Genomic DNA, 14,942 nt, shown 5'->3' on the forward strand with positions numbered 1-14,942 from the left:
CCGACAGTTGCCGTAGTTTTGACTCTCCCAGGCTTAAACTTAGAAGCCATTCTGGTTCTCACATAACAGAGCCTGAAGGTCTGTAACAGTGGAACGTCATCACAGATATACATTGTTCTTATTTAAAACCATCTGTGTTCCCAAAGTCCTGGTGTGTCTGCTATTATCTGTGAATTTCCTTTTGCTGCTTAAGACCCTCTTAATGGCAGTATATATTTAAAGCAGACTTAGAAATTAGCATTCACCCACATCCCTATGCCTGTAGAGAACCAGGTTGGGATGAGTGGGTGAGCTGTAGCAAGCCAGGTGGCTCCTGTGGGCTCCCATGGGACTGAGGTGAGGAGCTGACGTCACTGTCATCGGCTGTGATTTAGAGGACATAGTTTTACCCCGTCTAGGTGTCTAGCCTCTTGCTGGTGAGCCCCTTTGCTCTTAGCAGCTGAGGTACGAAATGGCATCTTGCCTTCCTAAGGCAGTTTTCCTGTGTGTGCACACGCGAGAGAAGCCATGCGAACAGATTGGTTCCCAGGCTATGAGAGGCTGTGCAAGTCCCTGGTTTCCCCAGCGGCATCTGCTTCTGGGCTAGCCTGGTGCTAGGTGGACTTCCCGGAGTCTTCAGGAGGACCAGCCTGGAGGCTCTGGTCTTTATAGAAGTCTTCCATCTTGTTCTAGGAGCTTTCTGTTGCCTTGATAAACAGAAGCCAAAAGCAGTTAGGGCAGGAAAGGTGTGCTTTCATTTGACACTTCAGAGCATAGGCCATCCCCGAAAGGAACTCAGACAAGAGCTGAGGTAGAGAAGCCTTTCTGGCTTGCTCTCAGGCTGCCATCCGGCCACCTTCCTTTTCCAGGCCGCCTGCTTATGGGTAGTACCATGAGCTGGGGGTCAAGGACACACCCACTGCTGTGCCCACAGGCCGTGGGTAGGGCATGATGGGAGTGATCCCTCAGTTGAGGGTCCTTCCTCTGAGGTGTTGGCAACCATGGGTAGCCATCACACGCCATCACACTTGCCTGGAGTTGTTTCCTAAGAGCACAGGAAAGCCAACCTTGGGAGGAGAAGAGACTTCACATCCCAGAACTGGCTCCTGGGATTCAGTGTTGGGTAGATGCCTCCGTCTCTTCCCTCATTGCTGTGACCAGATTCTTGGGAAGAAGGTGCTGCAGAGAGGAAGGCTTTACTTCTGCTTTACGGGCGGTCATGGGGAAGGCACGGCGGCAGGATGGTGAGGAACCGCTCACATTGTGTCCACCGTCAGGGATCCAGAGAGAATTCGGGTGCTCACAGCCCAGGACCCCCTGCCTGTGGAGCGGTGCTGCCCACGCCTAGGGTGGGTCTTTCCTGTTCGGACCCTCACAGCTACCCCTCCCCCCAGGTGTGTTTCCATGGTGATCCTAAGTGCAATCAGGTTGACAGTTATGGTGAGCATCACTGTGGATTTAGTGTTTCTCTACAGAGGAGCATTGTAACGTGTCCTTTCTTGAGAGGACTGGACACAAGCTGATGCTGGCCGACACAATGGACATTAGAGCAAAGGTCAGAGAACCCCGGGGGAAGTGCAGCACAGTCAAGTGGGTCCGAGCTTCTCTGCAGCCAGAGAGGAAGCACACAGTGAGGGAGGGGAAGAAGGACCGGATCTCACGTTGGTTCTAGGCACTGAGCCAGGCTCTTTCAGGTCTTGCTCAACCCTCACACAGTGTAGCAAGGGGATTAGTCTTATCTGGAGTTCTCAGAGGCTGGCCATGAGAGGTTGAGACGTGAAGTCACCAGGTGAGTCAGAGCAAGCTAACCGGCCTCCCGGTTATGCGTGGACTCAGGAACGCCTCACCTGACTCACAAAAAAAGACGGAGGGCTGCAGATTTAGCTTAGAGCGTAAAAAGTGCTGGCTGTGCAGATGTGAGGGATTCAGTTGAAATCCACAGCATCCGTGTAAAGCCAGACGCAGTGTGAGCATCGGTAGGCCCAGGCATCCTTCAGGGAGGCGGGAAGCTGAAACAGGAGGATATCCAGAAGCTGGAGGGCCAGCTCATCTGGCTTTGTAGTGACAGACCACAAAGAGACCCTGACAAAATTGAATCAAGGACTGGCTGACCCCTGTTGTCCTCTGACATCCACCTGTGTGTCGTGGCAGGTGTGTGCCTATGTTCACACATGTACAAATGCTTGTGTGTGCCTATTGTACGTATCACCTGCACACACACCACACACATACACACACACATGGTGTGTGCACGTTCACATTGATGTCTTTCACTTCGTCAGGATGGAGTTTTCTTTTCTAACCAAGCATTTTAGCTGAGAGGTTACATATTCTGATTTATTTCTTATATACTCCAACAAATTAATTTTTCTTCTGATTAAAAATGGAGGTTAGTCTTTATCCTGTACTACCCTGTCACTTTCTGAGTTGGGGACAGCTTTCCACAGTAGCGTGAATAGCCAGAGTCATGTGTTTTTAATATCCGAGTCAGAGCCCATGATTTAGAGGAACCATAGTTTAGCGAGTCTCTTATGGATGGGGGTTGGGATGATTTTCGAGTACACTTCCCTTATCATAGAGCATTGAGTAGAGAGTCTATTTACTTATCTGTCTTTTATCTATGCATTGTAAGTACCAATAAAGTAAATTGTTCAGAGTGGAATAGCTAGGCCAAAGGGTATATAGTCACTGTTAAATTTTTAATAAGAGATCATCAACTGCACTTTTACGCTTCTGCACTGAGTGGAAAAGGGAAAGCTTGTGTTGCATTTACCATACGCCACCTCAGTTCTGCTCTGGGCTGAGGGGAATGTGAAATGACTGCCCTCCAGGAATATCCATCTGCAGTGTGCCCGATCCGACAGAGGGAATGTCTGGGGTGTCAACTTGGGCGGGTGTCGGAGGAGGAGGGGCTACTTCAGCTTCTCAGGTTTGCCTTGCGAGCGTCATGCAGGCGTCTGTGGATGTTCTCTCTGTTCTCTGGGATGATGTATGCAGTTTCTGTCGGGCAGAGGACCTGTGCCCGAGGACCCATCTCACACATTGCTGTCCTTCGCCCAGGGTTCGTGACTACATTGTCTGAGGGCCTGATGGAGGTGTTCCCTCTCTGGGTGTGTAAAATAATGAATTGCTTTGCCACTCTCTGCAGGTCATGGAATATCAGCCTGGAGGGGATTTGTTGTCACTTCTGAATAGATATGAGGACCAATTAGATGAGAACATGGTCCAGTTCTACCTTGCTGAACTGATTCTGGCTGTCCACAGTGTGCACCAGATGGGATACGTGCATCGGTAAGTGAGGCGCCCAGGAACACACCGAGAAGTTTTCTGAATCACATACAGGCTCCTGCATAGAAATGAGTGGCTGAGTAACTTCCGGGTCAGAAGACATCTTCATCTAGTTTTAGCCAGCCTGGCCTGTGATTGGCTAGCTCACGGCTCTCCAAAATGGCTGGCATCTTATTTCAGCACATCCATTCGACCATAGGCCTGGGTGTCTGATGCAGCCTGGTAGGGCCAGGAACCCTTTTCTGGGCTCTGTGGTAGGAAAACAGAGTGACAGGGAGAGGGACCGGCTCCTATCCTGGGAAGAGAAGGTGATAATTAACAAAGCAGCTAATCAGTGCTGCCTCACTGGACCAAGTACTCACCTAGTGACTGAGAAAGGGCCGTTCTGGCTCACGGATGTGCAGGTTTCGCTGGTCCCTTTGTCCTGTTGCCTTGGACAAAAGCCTGTGTTAGATCTATGACACCTGCTCTGTGGTGGAGACACAGTGACAGGAGACGGTCCTTCTGATGATTTGAAATTTCCCTTCAGGGCTGGTGTCTCTTGGTTGCCTGCTGCGATGCTGAGGGATAGGGTCATGAGGACTCTGGCTTCATTAACAGGTTAATGTACGAGGGAGTCAGACTTTGGTGTAACCTTGGGGTTTTCCACCCGAGTTCCCCAAAATAATGACTCTGAGACTTCTTATATGAATAAATGTGTAGCCCAGTAGCTTTGGCTTGTTTCCGCTAGCTCATACCTCAGTTACCCTTCTTAAACTAGTCTCAGCCATGCCACGAGGTGAGTTACCTCTCCTAGGTTCACATGCCTGTCAGCATCAGTGTTGGGGCAGAGCTCTCCCGCCGATTTCCCAGAATCCTCTCTCTCCCCCCCTGGATGTCCCACCTTTCAGTCCTGCCTCAGCTCATTGGCTTTTTTTTGCCTGGTGATGCTTGCACACGGTACATAAGATTCTTTCTGCATTTTGATGTTGTGTGGAGTTCTGGGAGGTGGGAGGTGGGACTGGTGGAGGAAGTAAATCCCTGGAGGGTGCCTTTGAAATGTTTGCCTTGTCCTGGCCTCTGGCTGCTCTATTTTCTGTTCAGCACAAAGCGAGCTGCTTTGCTCGGTCACACTCCTGATGCCAAGATCCTATGCCCACATCAGGCTCAAAGCAGCAAGGTCACCTGCTGGACTCGAACCTCTGCAGCAGGGTGTAAAGGCAACACTGTTCTTTCTCCAGGTGTTTTTCTCATTGATGACAAGTGTGTAAACCAGAAGGCAGGTCTCAGTGACCTGACGAGTCCCCACTGTGTGCCACCTCTTATGGGATCCACCATCACCCTGTCATGTCATTCTGGGGTCCAAGCCTGCAACACATGGGCGTTTGGAGGGCAGGTCCACACCATAGCATACATACATGCATGCTTGTACACACACACACACACACAGTGGGGCTATAGAATTAAAGACATTTCCATTTGTGAACCAGATGACCTTGGGCAAGTTCTTTGGGTTTTTTGGTCTTCATTTTTGCGATGTAAAAACATGAGCCTCCAGCAGAAACCAGCCACCTGATAATATTTCATTTGCTTTCCTTTCTCCCTCCCTTTTGAAAAGTTAAATTTAGTTTTCAAGACGGGTGCTAATCACTCATCTCTGCCAGTAGGGAAGGTCTGCCTAGCATAACACATGAACTAAGGCTTTTGGCTTCCATGAGTAGCTGGTGGCTGACTGACAGAAACACAATGCTAATCTAAGGCCGTGACCTTCTCACAGAGACATCAAGCCAGAGAACATCCTTATCGACCGGACGGGACACATCAAGCTGGTGGATTTTGGATCAGCTGCTAAGATGAATTCAAATAAGGTGATTAGAAAGTGGAGTGAGCCAGCTCAGGGGTTCCATACGGTAAAGAGCCTTCTGGGGTCCTCATGAATCTGACAGGATACCATGGTGAGCAGCACTTCAGGCCTCCTCTGCCAGGGTTTGACTCTTCTGGGGGTAGGAGTGGGGATGGAGGGTTCAGGGATGTCCCCCAGATGGCACTGCCCTTATGTTAATACCTGTTAGTACCCTGCCATCTCTGGATATTCTTATTTCCTTAAAAAGAAAGGAAAATGCTCATTTGTTTCTCCCTTCCCCTTCCCCTTCCCCTTCCCCTCCCCCTCCCCCTCCCCCTCCCCCTCCCCCTTCCCCTTCCCCTTCCCCTTCCCCTTCCCCTTCCCTTCCTTTCCCTTCTAGAGACTGTGTTCTGTTATGTCATCATGCTTCATTTTAAAATATTTTGATGAGATATGACCTTCTTTTTCTTAAATGCTCTCCATATGCTGCGAAATTGAAATTCGTCACTAGCACTAGAGACTGGGAATTAAATGTCCTGAGGTATCAGGATGCTGATATTCACAGAATCATTTTCAAGTCTTGGGCCGTTGGAAAAGTTAAGTCACGTTGCACATGCTAATAGAAAGCCAGGAGAGGAGCCTCTGAGAGCAAGACTGAGGCTGCTTTCAAGGAAGATGACCAAATTAAGAAGACAAAGAGTTAAGAATCCTCTCATAAAGTAGGCTCCTAGTGAAATGTGAATTCGAGGTTGGCTGTGTAGGAAGGGCAGGTCTGAGGGAAAAGCTTCCTTAGCTTCCAGTCTGAGCCGCTTGGTGACTGGAGCAAATCCTCTCTCTAGAAGCTGTAGATTCTACTTAAAATGCATAAAACCAGAGGTTGGAGAGACCGCTCTTCAGAGCACCCCCAGGCCTGAGACTTAAGTCCTTTATATGAAGGACAATATGTAAAATTACTTTTTCATCCCCAGATTCCTCTGGGAAAGGTGGATATTATTAGGTTGATATTAGGAAAAGGCTCAGAGCTGTGTTAGCTCTGTGCACTCTGGAATCTGGTCTTGTGTGTTCTGCCGCTCTGAGAACTTTCTGAGGTAACTTACTTAGCGTTAGGCCTCTAGGAAAACAGCCTCCATGCTGCCCAAATCCAGCATTACTTTCTTTTTATTTTAAGGTTCTATTCTTTTAAAAAGATTCATTATTATTTGTTATTATTACTGGATTTTGAGACAGGGGTTCTCTGTGTAGCCCTGGCTGTCCTAGTGAAATGTAAATTCGAGGTTGCTTGTGTAGGAAGGACAGGTCTAAGGGAAAAGCTTCCTTAGACTTCAAATGACTAGAGCAAATAAATCCGTACTTTGTAGACCAGGCTAGCAACAAACACAGAGATCCCCCTGCCTCTCCCTCCTCTCCCTCCCAAGTGCTGGGATTAAAGGCGTGCGCCACCACTACCTGGCATTATTATTTTTATCTGTGTGTGTGTCTCTGTGTGTGTCTCTGTGTGTGTATGTGTGTGACTGTGTGTGTGTGTGTGTGACTGTGTGTGTGTGAATATGTGCCACATGTGTGCATGCCTGAGACGGCCAGAAGAGGGCGACAGATTCCCCAAAGTTAAAGTTACAGGATGCTGTGCCCTGCCTGGCCTCAAAGTTGGTTCCTTTAGACCAGCAGCAAATGCTCACAGCTGAGCCATCGTTCCAGCCACTCAGGTTACCTTCTGATAATTTATTTATGTATTCAAATTAAGAACTGTGTGATCAGGGGCTGATGACATGAATCATCGTGATAAGGTGCTTACTGTCAGTTCTCATAACCTGAGTTCCATCCCTGGGCCCGCATGGTAGAAGGAAGGAAACTCAAGTCACCTCCACAAACTGTCCTCTGAGCCCACGTGTGCACGTGTGCACGGTGGCACCTGCACACACACACACACACACACACACACACACACACACACACACGACAGGGAATAAATGAATAAACGTAATACAGAAAAATTAAAAAAAAAATGTAGAATCAAATGATTTTGTTTTTGTTTGTTTGTTTGTTTGTTTTCCGAGACAGGGTTTCTCTGTATAGCCTGGCTGTCCTGGAACTCACTCTGTAGACCAGGCTGGCCTCGAACTCAGAAATCCGCCTGTCTCTGCCTCCCAAGTGCTGGGATTAAAGGTGTGCACCACCACTGTCTTGCCATTTTATGTTTCAGATTCCAAAATAGATAGCATTAAGGACGTTTGGACATAAAAACCACAGGGAAATATTTTATTTCATAAGCTGATAAATCCATATCTACTATCTTTTTTAAAAAGGGCATCGAGGGTGCAGCTCCGTGGCAGGGGATGCACTTTCTGTGGGCGAGGCCCTGGGACCCACCGAGGCTCTCCTCCCTTCCCATCCCAAGGGACGGACGATTCAGAAATAGATGCGAAAGCACAGACATTGACTTTATTGGAGAAATGCACTGGGAACAGATTAAACAGCATAAAACTTTCCTAGGATTCAGAAACTCACAAACTATATTAGCGACATTAATAACCTGATGTGTTTGGGAAAATATTAGATGAAAGGTTTATAGCTCGACAGTAAATCCTTCACCATTGCCGTCTGGGTCTTGGTAATTCTTTGTTGTGGGACCTGTGCTGTGTGTGATTGGATGTCTAGCTAAGTCCCTGATCTCTCCTGGCTTTATCTGCCTGCCCCATCCCTCCATTATGACCTCCCCAGATGTCTTCAGCTCTCCCAGTGTACCCTGGGGTGGAGGCAAGAAAACCCACCCTGGGTTGGAAATGTCGACTGTGGTCTGAGAAGCCTCTGAAAATTAAATAATTAGAGAGTTGGCAACGTGTGTCTGCAGTAAGAAAAGCCCACGGAGAAAAAATAGATGATGGTTTACCAGCACCACTGGGTGAATTATGAGAGGGTGAACAGCGTGCCCTGTGAGTTAGAGGCTAGCCTGGTCTCTATATAGCAAGTTCTAGGGTAGCCTGGTCTACCTAGTATAGACAAGGGCTAGACTCTTGTCTTAAAAAAAAAAAAAAAAAGCAGACCCCTGCGCCTGAATCTGCAGTCAGTCTCTCCACTGCCTCCTCAGTTCGAGCTGCAGCAGTCGGCTCTCCAGACGGGAGACACTCGGGTTTGTTGGTCTTGGAGTCACGATGCTCAGACACACTTGAGAGCACATCTCCCCTCCCTGTGCTGTTAGGGACAGAATGCGAAAGGCGGATGAGGACAATTTAACAGATTTGTGGTATTTAATTGTGTGTGTGTGTGTTTGTGTGTGTGTGTCTCGGTGTGTCGGTGTGTCTGCACACACATGCATCTATGTGTGTGTGTATGAGATGTGTGCGCATGTGTGCATGTATGTGTGTATGGGGTGTGAGCGTGTGTGCGAGTGTGCACGTGAGTGCACGTATGTGTGGGTGTGTGTATGAGATATGTGAGTGTGTGTGTGAGTGTGCATGTATGTGTGTGTATGGGGTGTGAGCGTGTGTGTGAGTGTGCATGTGTGAGTGATGTGTGAAGCATGTCTGTGTGTATGTTTGGATCTGCATGTATGTGTGGGTATGCGTGCATCTATGGATGAGTGTGTGTGCACGCATGCATGCATGTATGTGTGAACATGTAGCAGTCAGGATAACCTCCAGCGCCAGGCCTCGAGTTGCACCTTGTCTGATTTGGGATCTCTTTGTAGTTTCTTCTATATATACGCCAGGCTGGCCAGCCAGTGGGTTCCGGGGGATTCTTAGGAGTGCTGGAATGCAGTTGCCACCGTGCTTGGCTCTCCGTAGATTCCGGCCCTAGAATCCAGGTCCTCTGGCACATGCTCTACCCGCTGAGCCATCTCCCCAGCCCCTTTAGCAGTGTTAAATATAAGGGTCCTTTTATTGTAGATGAACAGCAGTTCAGAGTCTACGTCATGTGGGCTGATCGAGGAGAAATTCTATTGCTTTGTCTCTGATTAATGGTGGGTGGAGAGCCGACCGTGTTCACGCTGGGTAGCTAGTTTATAGGCCTAACGTAGGCTCTGCTCAGTTTCTGTATTATGACTGTACTATAAACTACAGTCTGGGCTGGGGCTATGACTCTTGGTACAGTGCTGTCTTGTGAGCAGGAGGACCTGCATTCAGCCCCACGTGAAAAGGTCAGGCATGATGGTGCACAGTGAGACTCCAGAGCCGGGGAGCCTGGGCCTGGTCAGTTAGCCTTGGAGAAGCAGTGAGCTCCAGGATCAGTGAGAGATCCTCTCTCAAAAAACAAGGCAGAGAAGGACGGGCAAGATGGCTCAGCAGGTTAAAGGTGGTTGCTGCCAAGTCTGAGAACTTGAGTTCTCTACCTCGAACCCACAAGCAGGAAGGGGAGGACTGAGGTCTGCAAGTTGTCCTGTGACCTCTACATGCTTGGTGGGGTGGTGTTTTGTGTGTGTGTGTGCGTGTGCGTGTGTGTAGAAAGTGTGTCCGGTGTCATCCTCCTCACATTTGCACACTCGTGCCTCCCAGTTCACATGTGCACACACATGCGCCCCAGTTCACATGTGCACACACATGCCTCCCAGTTCACATGTGCACACGCATGCCCCCCAGTTCACGTTTGCACACGCATGCCTCCCAGTTCACATTTGCACACGCATGCCTCTCAGTTCACAGGTGTTGAATTCCTTGCACGTCACCTGGAAGTCCGTGGACCTCTGTTCATTTCCAGACGTCCTCTTGTTATGTGAGGATTTAAGTCTTAGATGAGTCAGGTGATTGTTTCCAGCCCCTGTCACCTTCATTTCATGCCTCTCATTCAGAAGACAGTGTCAGTGTACTTTCCCTTAGTCAGCAGGACCATGGGCCAGGTGACCTCAGGGCCCTCTGTGTGACTTAGGCCCACTTCCCTTATTGGAGTCTCAGAGAAGGGCGGACAGCTGACATGCCTCTCCTGGCTCTCGGGGAACTAGATGTAAAGGGGCTTTTAAATAAAACTAGATGAGTGTGCGTAGTAATCGGTCTCCAGGAGCTGGAAGCCCAGAGGCAAAAATTCTTTTCACACCTAAGAAGGAGGGAAGACTTCTTCCCTTCCCGCTGTTTTCCTGTTCCCTGTCTTGTGTCTTTATAGACAGAAGAGTGCCTGTCACATAGATGTAGAGGAATCGCTCCTGTGGCTCGGCCCTCTCCTCTTCCTCTACCCCTTCTCTCGGACCCAAACTCTGGGGGTGGGGGTGTGTGTAGGTTTTCCCAACCCCACAGCTAGAAATGAGAGAAACAGAGACTTACTCCTACTTCTGCAGGTGTGTGTCCGTGTGTGTGCATGTGCACTTGTGTGCATATGTGTGTGAGCATGAGTGCTACGAGGAAACATTGTTTACATAATTTCACATCTCAGCCTCGTATGGCAATGGTGTAAAGAGAATAGTTTCCTCCCATATTTTAAAGATTTATGTAAAAATTATGTGTATGTTTGTGATGATATGTAATATGCATATGCAGTTCCCATAGATTCCAGGAGGGGGCGTCTGATTCTCACCCGCCATCCCCCAGCTAGGTTTCAGGTGGTGTGGAGCCTCCTGCTCTGGGTGCTGGAAGCCAAACTGTCTCCTCTGTGGGATCACCATGTGTTCTTCATTTGTTTTATTTGTTTGTTTCTTAAGACAAGGTTTCTCTGTGTACCCCTGAGTGTCCTGGAACTGTAGACCAGGCTGGTCTCAAAGTCAGAGATCCACCTGCCCGTGCCTCTCGAGTGCTGGGATTAAAGTCGTGCGCCACCACTGCCTGCGTGCTTTCCTTGCCGCAGAACCGCCACTCAGGCTCCTCCATTTCCAAAAAGAATCTGCTGAGTTTCCAGATGTACTCTGCTTGTCCACCATTCCTCACTGCCTTTTTTTCCCTTTCTTCCTAAAACGTGGCAGGCACTCCGTCTCCGGCTCTTGTGTCTCTGTTGGACTGGTTTTATTTTCTTTGTCAGCGGAGTAAGAATTAAAGTTGAACAATACCCGGGTCCTGTCAGACAGTGCGCCGCCTGGGCAGCTGGAGTGGCTAGGACACTTTGAATATCTCACTCAGATTGGCTGCTGTATTAGAGTCAGAAGAGAGGGAGAGCTTGTGGGGAAGCCCTCATGACCACATGAGAGCGCGCGATGCTGGGACGGAAGTCAGTGGCCAACAGAAACTTGGTAATCAGTGAACCCTTTGTCAGCCGCTAACGAGCACTGTGGTTGAAGTTGCATGCAGAGGACACCACCAGCAAGTTTGCCTTCATAGCTTTCTAGCTCAGATTGCTAATGGAATTTAGATAGTTATCAGGCATAAGTAATTAGGATATGTAAGTATATCTACACATTTCTATTCTGAGATAAGAGGAGTTGAGTTGCAGGACTGTCTGACTTAAATGAGGTGTTGACAGTTTATACCCTTTGATTGTGTCACCTGGCCAGGGTCAGCTCACTGGACGTGAACAAGTGACCCTGCCAACAAGGAGGACAGAACATTCTGGAACATCCCACATGGCAGTAAAACAGACTCTAACCAATGCAGAGGATGTTAAGTGACAATGGCATGGTCCGAGCTCTTTCAAGAGACTTAGAGGTTGAATTGGTTAGGCTCAGGCTGCCGACATCAGGGCCGTACCCAGGGCTAGCTCCTTTTGGGTTCAAGGTTAAGTCACATTGTGTGTCTGTCAGCACTCAGTGTTCCCCTGCGTGTCTTCACCGTTGCCCCCGGCACAGGTCTGCCTGTTTCCCATACAAGGTGACTGTTGCGGGTTCTCAAACGAGTCTATAGTGAAAGGCTGTTGTCCAGAGAACAGTGTCAGAAATACCAGCTTCACACTATTTCCTGTGTTGGAGGCCAGGAAAACCTCCATGAGAGTGTGGGCCCGAGGAATGGGGGAGGGGAAGGGGACAGGAGGTAGGGATGCGGGAGGGCAGGAAACGGAATCATTTCGGCATTGGAAGGTATTATAGGTACACGTGTGTCTGCGTGTCTATAAATACATAAGGGAAAGAGTATGAAAGCTACAGAAATATTCTGATATTCCTCATATATATCCATGTGAAAAAGGAATGGGATAATCACAGTGTTTATATGTGTTTTATATGTTCATATCCACACATATGCACACGTATGTACACCTACACATGCGAGCGAGGGAATGAGATAACCTCATTCCTCGGGTAGGAGGATGGACACACTTGACGTCATAGTTGAAAGAGCTCCATGTAACCCCGTCACTGGGCAAGGAGGCTTTGTAGTGCCAGCCCTCACAACTTCCCCTTTCTCCTGAAGCTCTGAAATCAAAGCAAAGCAAATTCGCCAGCATGGTCCTCCTCCTCTTCTCCTTCCTCCTCTCCCTCCTCCTCCTCTTCTCCTTCCTCCTCTCCCTCCTCCTCTTCTTCTTTCTCCTCTCCCTCCTCCTCCTCTTCTCCTTCCTCCTATCCCTCCTCCTCTTTCTCCTCCTCTTCTTCTCCTTCCTCCTCTTCTTCCTCCTCTCCCTCCCTCTCCTCTTCTCCTTCCTCCTTCTTGTCCTCCTTACCCTCCTCCTTTCCTTCAGCAGGTCTTGCTATGCAAACCCTGTTTGGCCTAGAACAGAACTCGTATGTCAACCATGCCTGGCCTAAATCTGCTTTCTTGATGTAAAGTCCAGCCTTAAGGGACCATGGCCATAGCCCCCAGATCTTTGGGTTCTGTTGGGGGCACTTTTTATCCTTTAATAATAAGTTTGTCTATACCATCTAACTGCTGATCTAAGGGAAGACCACAGACGCTATGGTCCCAGGGCAGCTGTCAACACTCTGTATCTGAAGTCATTCTCTGCTTTGATGGGCAGGAGGAAAGACGGGCGGATAGACAGGTGTCCTCAGACCTTCCCATTTTCTGCTCAGTAAAACTTGAAAAACAGTTTTGAAGATGAGAGGGGTTGCCGACTTAATGGATCCCCAGCGAGGGTCAGGGAGGCTGACTCTTTGATCAGAATCATTTCAAGAAACAAAGGCATTCAACAGTAAAACAGAAATTCTTAGGAGATGGGGACCGTCCCTGTAATGGATATACTTGACTCTGTCAAAAGACTTCCCACAGTGTCCTGGTCTGTCTTTGCCAAGGGCAGTGCCGGGGCGCTAGTGGGTTGGAGGGACCTGGTTTTCAAACAGTGAGGGGCCATAGGAGCAGTATTTGGGAATGAGGAAGGCCATCTCATTAACATGCAGCCTGCCTGGGACTTACTCTTCACACTGCCCCGTAGGTGGGCTGAAGGTAGAAGCGGGTCCCAAGGCCTGTTTCCATTTTTTTTCCCCAGACTTGAACTGTTGTCCGACTTTGTGCTGTCTTGTGTTGCCAGCCAGCCTCCAGTTTCTCATGGATAGATCATTGGTCTTATGTCATAGATGCATATTGAGACTTTGTGATCCATGTTCATCGTTCTCCCCCTCTCGCTCCCCTCCCCCCTCTCTCTGCATATGCAGTGAATGTGAGTGTGCACGTGTGTGTGTGTGTGTGTGTGTGTGTGTGTGTGTGTGTGCATGGGTAGGGAGGCCAGAGGTCAACACAGGGTCTCTTCTTCACTGAATCCAGGGTTCACCAGTTTTACTAGCTTGGCTACCAGCAAGCCCCTGGGGTCCCCTCACGTGAGCCTCCCCAGTGCACCACCCCCACATTCAGTTTCTTATGCAGGTCTTGGGGATTCGAACTGAAGTCTCCACACTCATGCTTTTCTGACAGAGTCATCTCCCCAGCCCCATTTTGCCATTTATATTTTATATTTTTTATTTATTTTTATTTTTTTTTTATTTTTTGGTTTTTCGAGACAGGGTTTCTCTGTGTAGCCCTGGCTGTCCTGGAACTCGCTCTGTAGACCAGGCTGGCCTCGAACTCAGAAATCCACCTGCCTCTGCCTCCCAAGAGCTGGGATTAAAGGCGTGCGCCACCACCGCCCCATTTTTTTATTTTTTAATAGAAGAAGTATAAGTTCTGTTGAGTTGGGAATGTAGCTCGGGTGCAGAAGGAATGTTTACTTCTCTCGAACAAGGCCCTGGGTCCAGTTCCTCAGTACTGCCAAGAAGTTCTGGCATATCAGTAGCTTGTACCGGGAAATCCACCATAAAACAGTTGGGTAATGAATCCTTCATCAACAAACCCGGCTTGCCTTTGTGTTGTTTTAGGCACACACCCCACCCTGTCCTTTTAAACGTCAGTAGAGCATTGGCATTTCCTGACAGCATGCCACTCGACACAAGGTTTAAACGCCTGGGTAGGCAGTAATCAGTAGTGGCCAGTCGGCTGGCGTCTGATGCTGGTGTTGGCACCCACTGGAAGGTAATCGAGAGGGCGCTGTGTCCATTTTACTTTCTGACTTTCCAGGTGGACGCCAAACTCCCCATTGGGACCCCGGATTACATGGCTCCGGAAGTGTTGACCGTGATGAACGAGGACCGAAGGGGCACCTACGGCCTGGAGTGTGACTGGTGGTCTGTGGGAGTGGTGGCTTATGAGATGGTTTACGGGAGGACCCCGTTCACAGAGGGAACCTCTGCCCGGACCTTCAACAACATCATGAACTTCCAGGTGAAGGGTCGTTGGGATTTGAAGTGATGCTGAGGTGCAGAGCAGAGCAGCTCTGAGCTTTCTCTTGAGGGCCAGTCATCGGGAGGGCGCCTCCTCACGTTAGGTCACACCAAAGAGGACAAACGGCTGCCACCCGGCTCCATCTTTTATTGATTGCGAACTGCACCTTGAGTTCTCGGTTGTCAGATGTGCACACGTGTGAGTCTTGGACTCCACCAGGTAGCTCCTTGGCTGTCTTCTTTTTCAAACACCCCCCAGAGGGATCACCACCTCACACGCTGGTGAGGAGACTGAGCCAGAGAGACTGAGGGACGGCCTGAGGC

General features: G+C 49.1%; 1 protein-coding gene across 2 annotated transcripts in view; it reads left to right on the forward strand.

Annotated features, from left to right (window-relative positions):
- The window catches only part of Cit (citron rho-interacting serine/threonine kinase), a 166,973-nt gene that overhangs the window by 25,001 nt on the left and 127,030 nt on the right, over positions 1–14,942 (forward strand). For both annotated transcript variants that reach the window (XM_028765441.1, XM_028765442.1), the window contains exons 5-7: positions 3,128–3,270; positions 5,024–5,114; positions 14,416–14,619. In XM_028765441.1, the coding sequence (XP_028621274.1) occupies positions 3,128–3,270; positions 5,024–5,114; positions 14,416–14,619 (438 nt within the window). The remainder of the gene's footprint in view (positions 1–3,127; positions 3,271–5,023; positions 5,115–14,415; positions 14,620–14,942) is intronic.

Source organism: Grammomys surdaster, unplaced genomic scaffold (assembly GCF_004785775.1).
Source record: "Grammomys surdaster isolate TR1022 unplaced genomic scaffold, NIH_TR_1.0 164, whole genome shotgun sequence".
Classification (NCBI taxonomy): Eukaryota; Metazoa; Chordata; class Mammalia; order Rodentia; family Muridae; genus Grammomys; species Grammomys surdaster.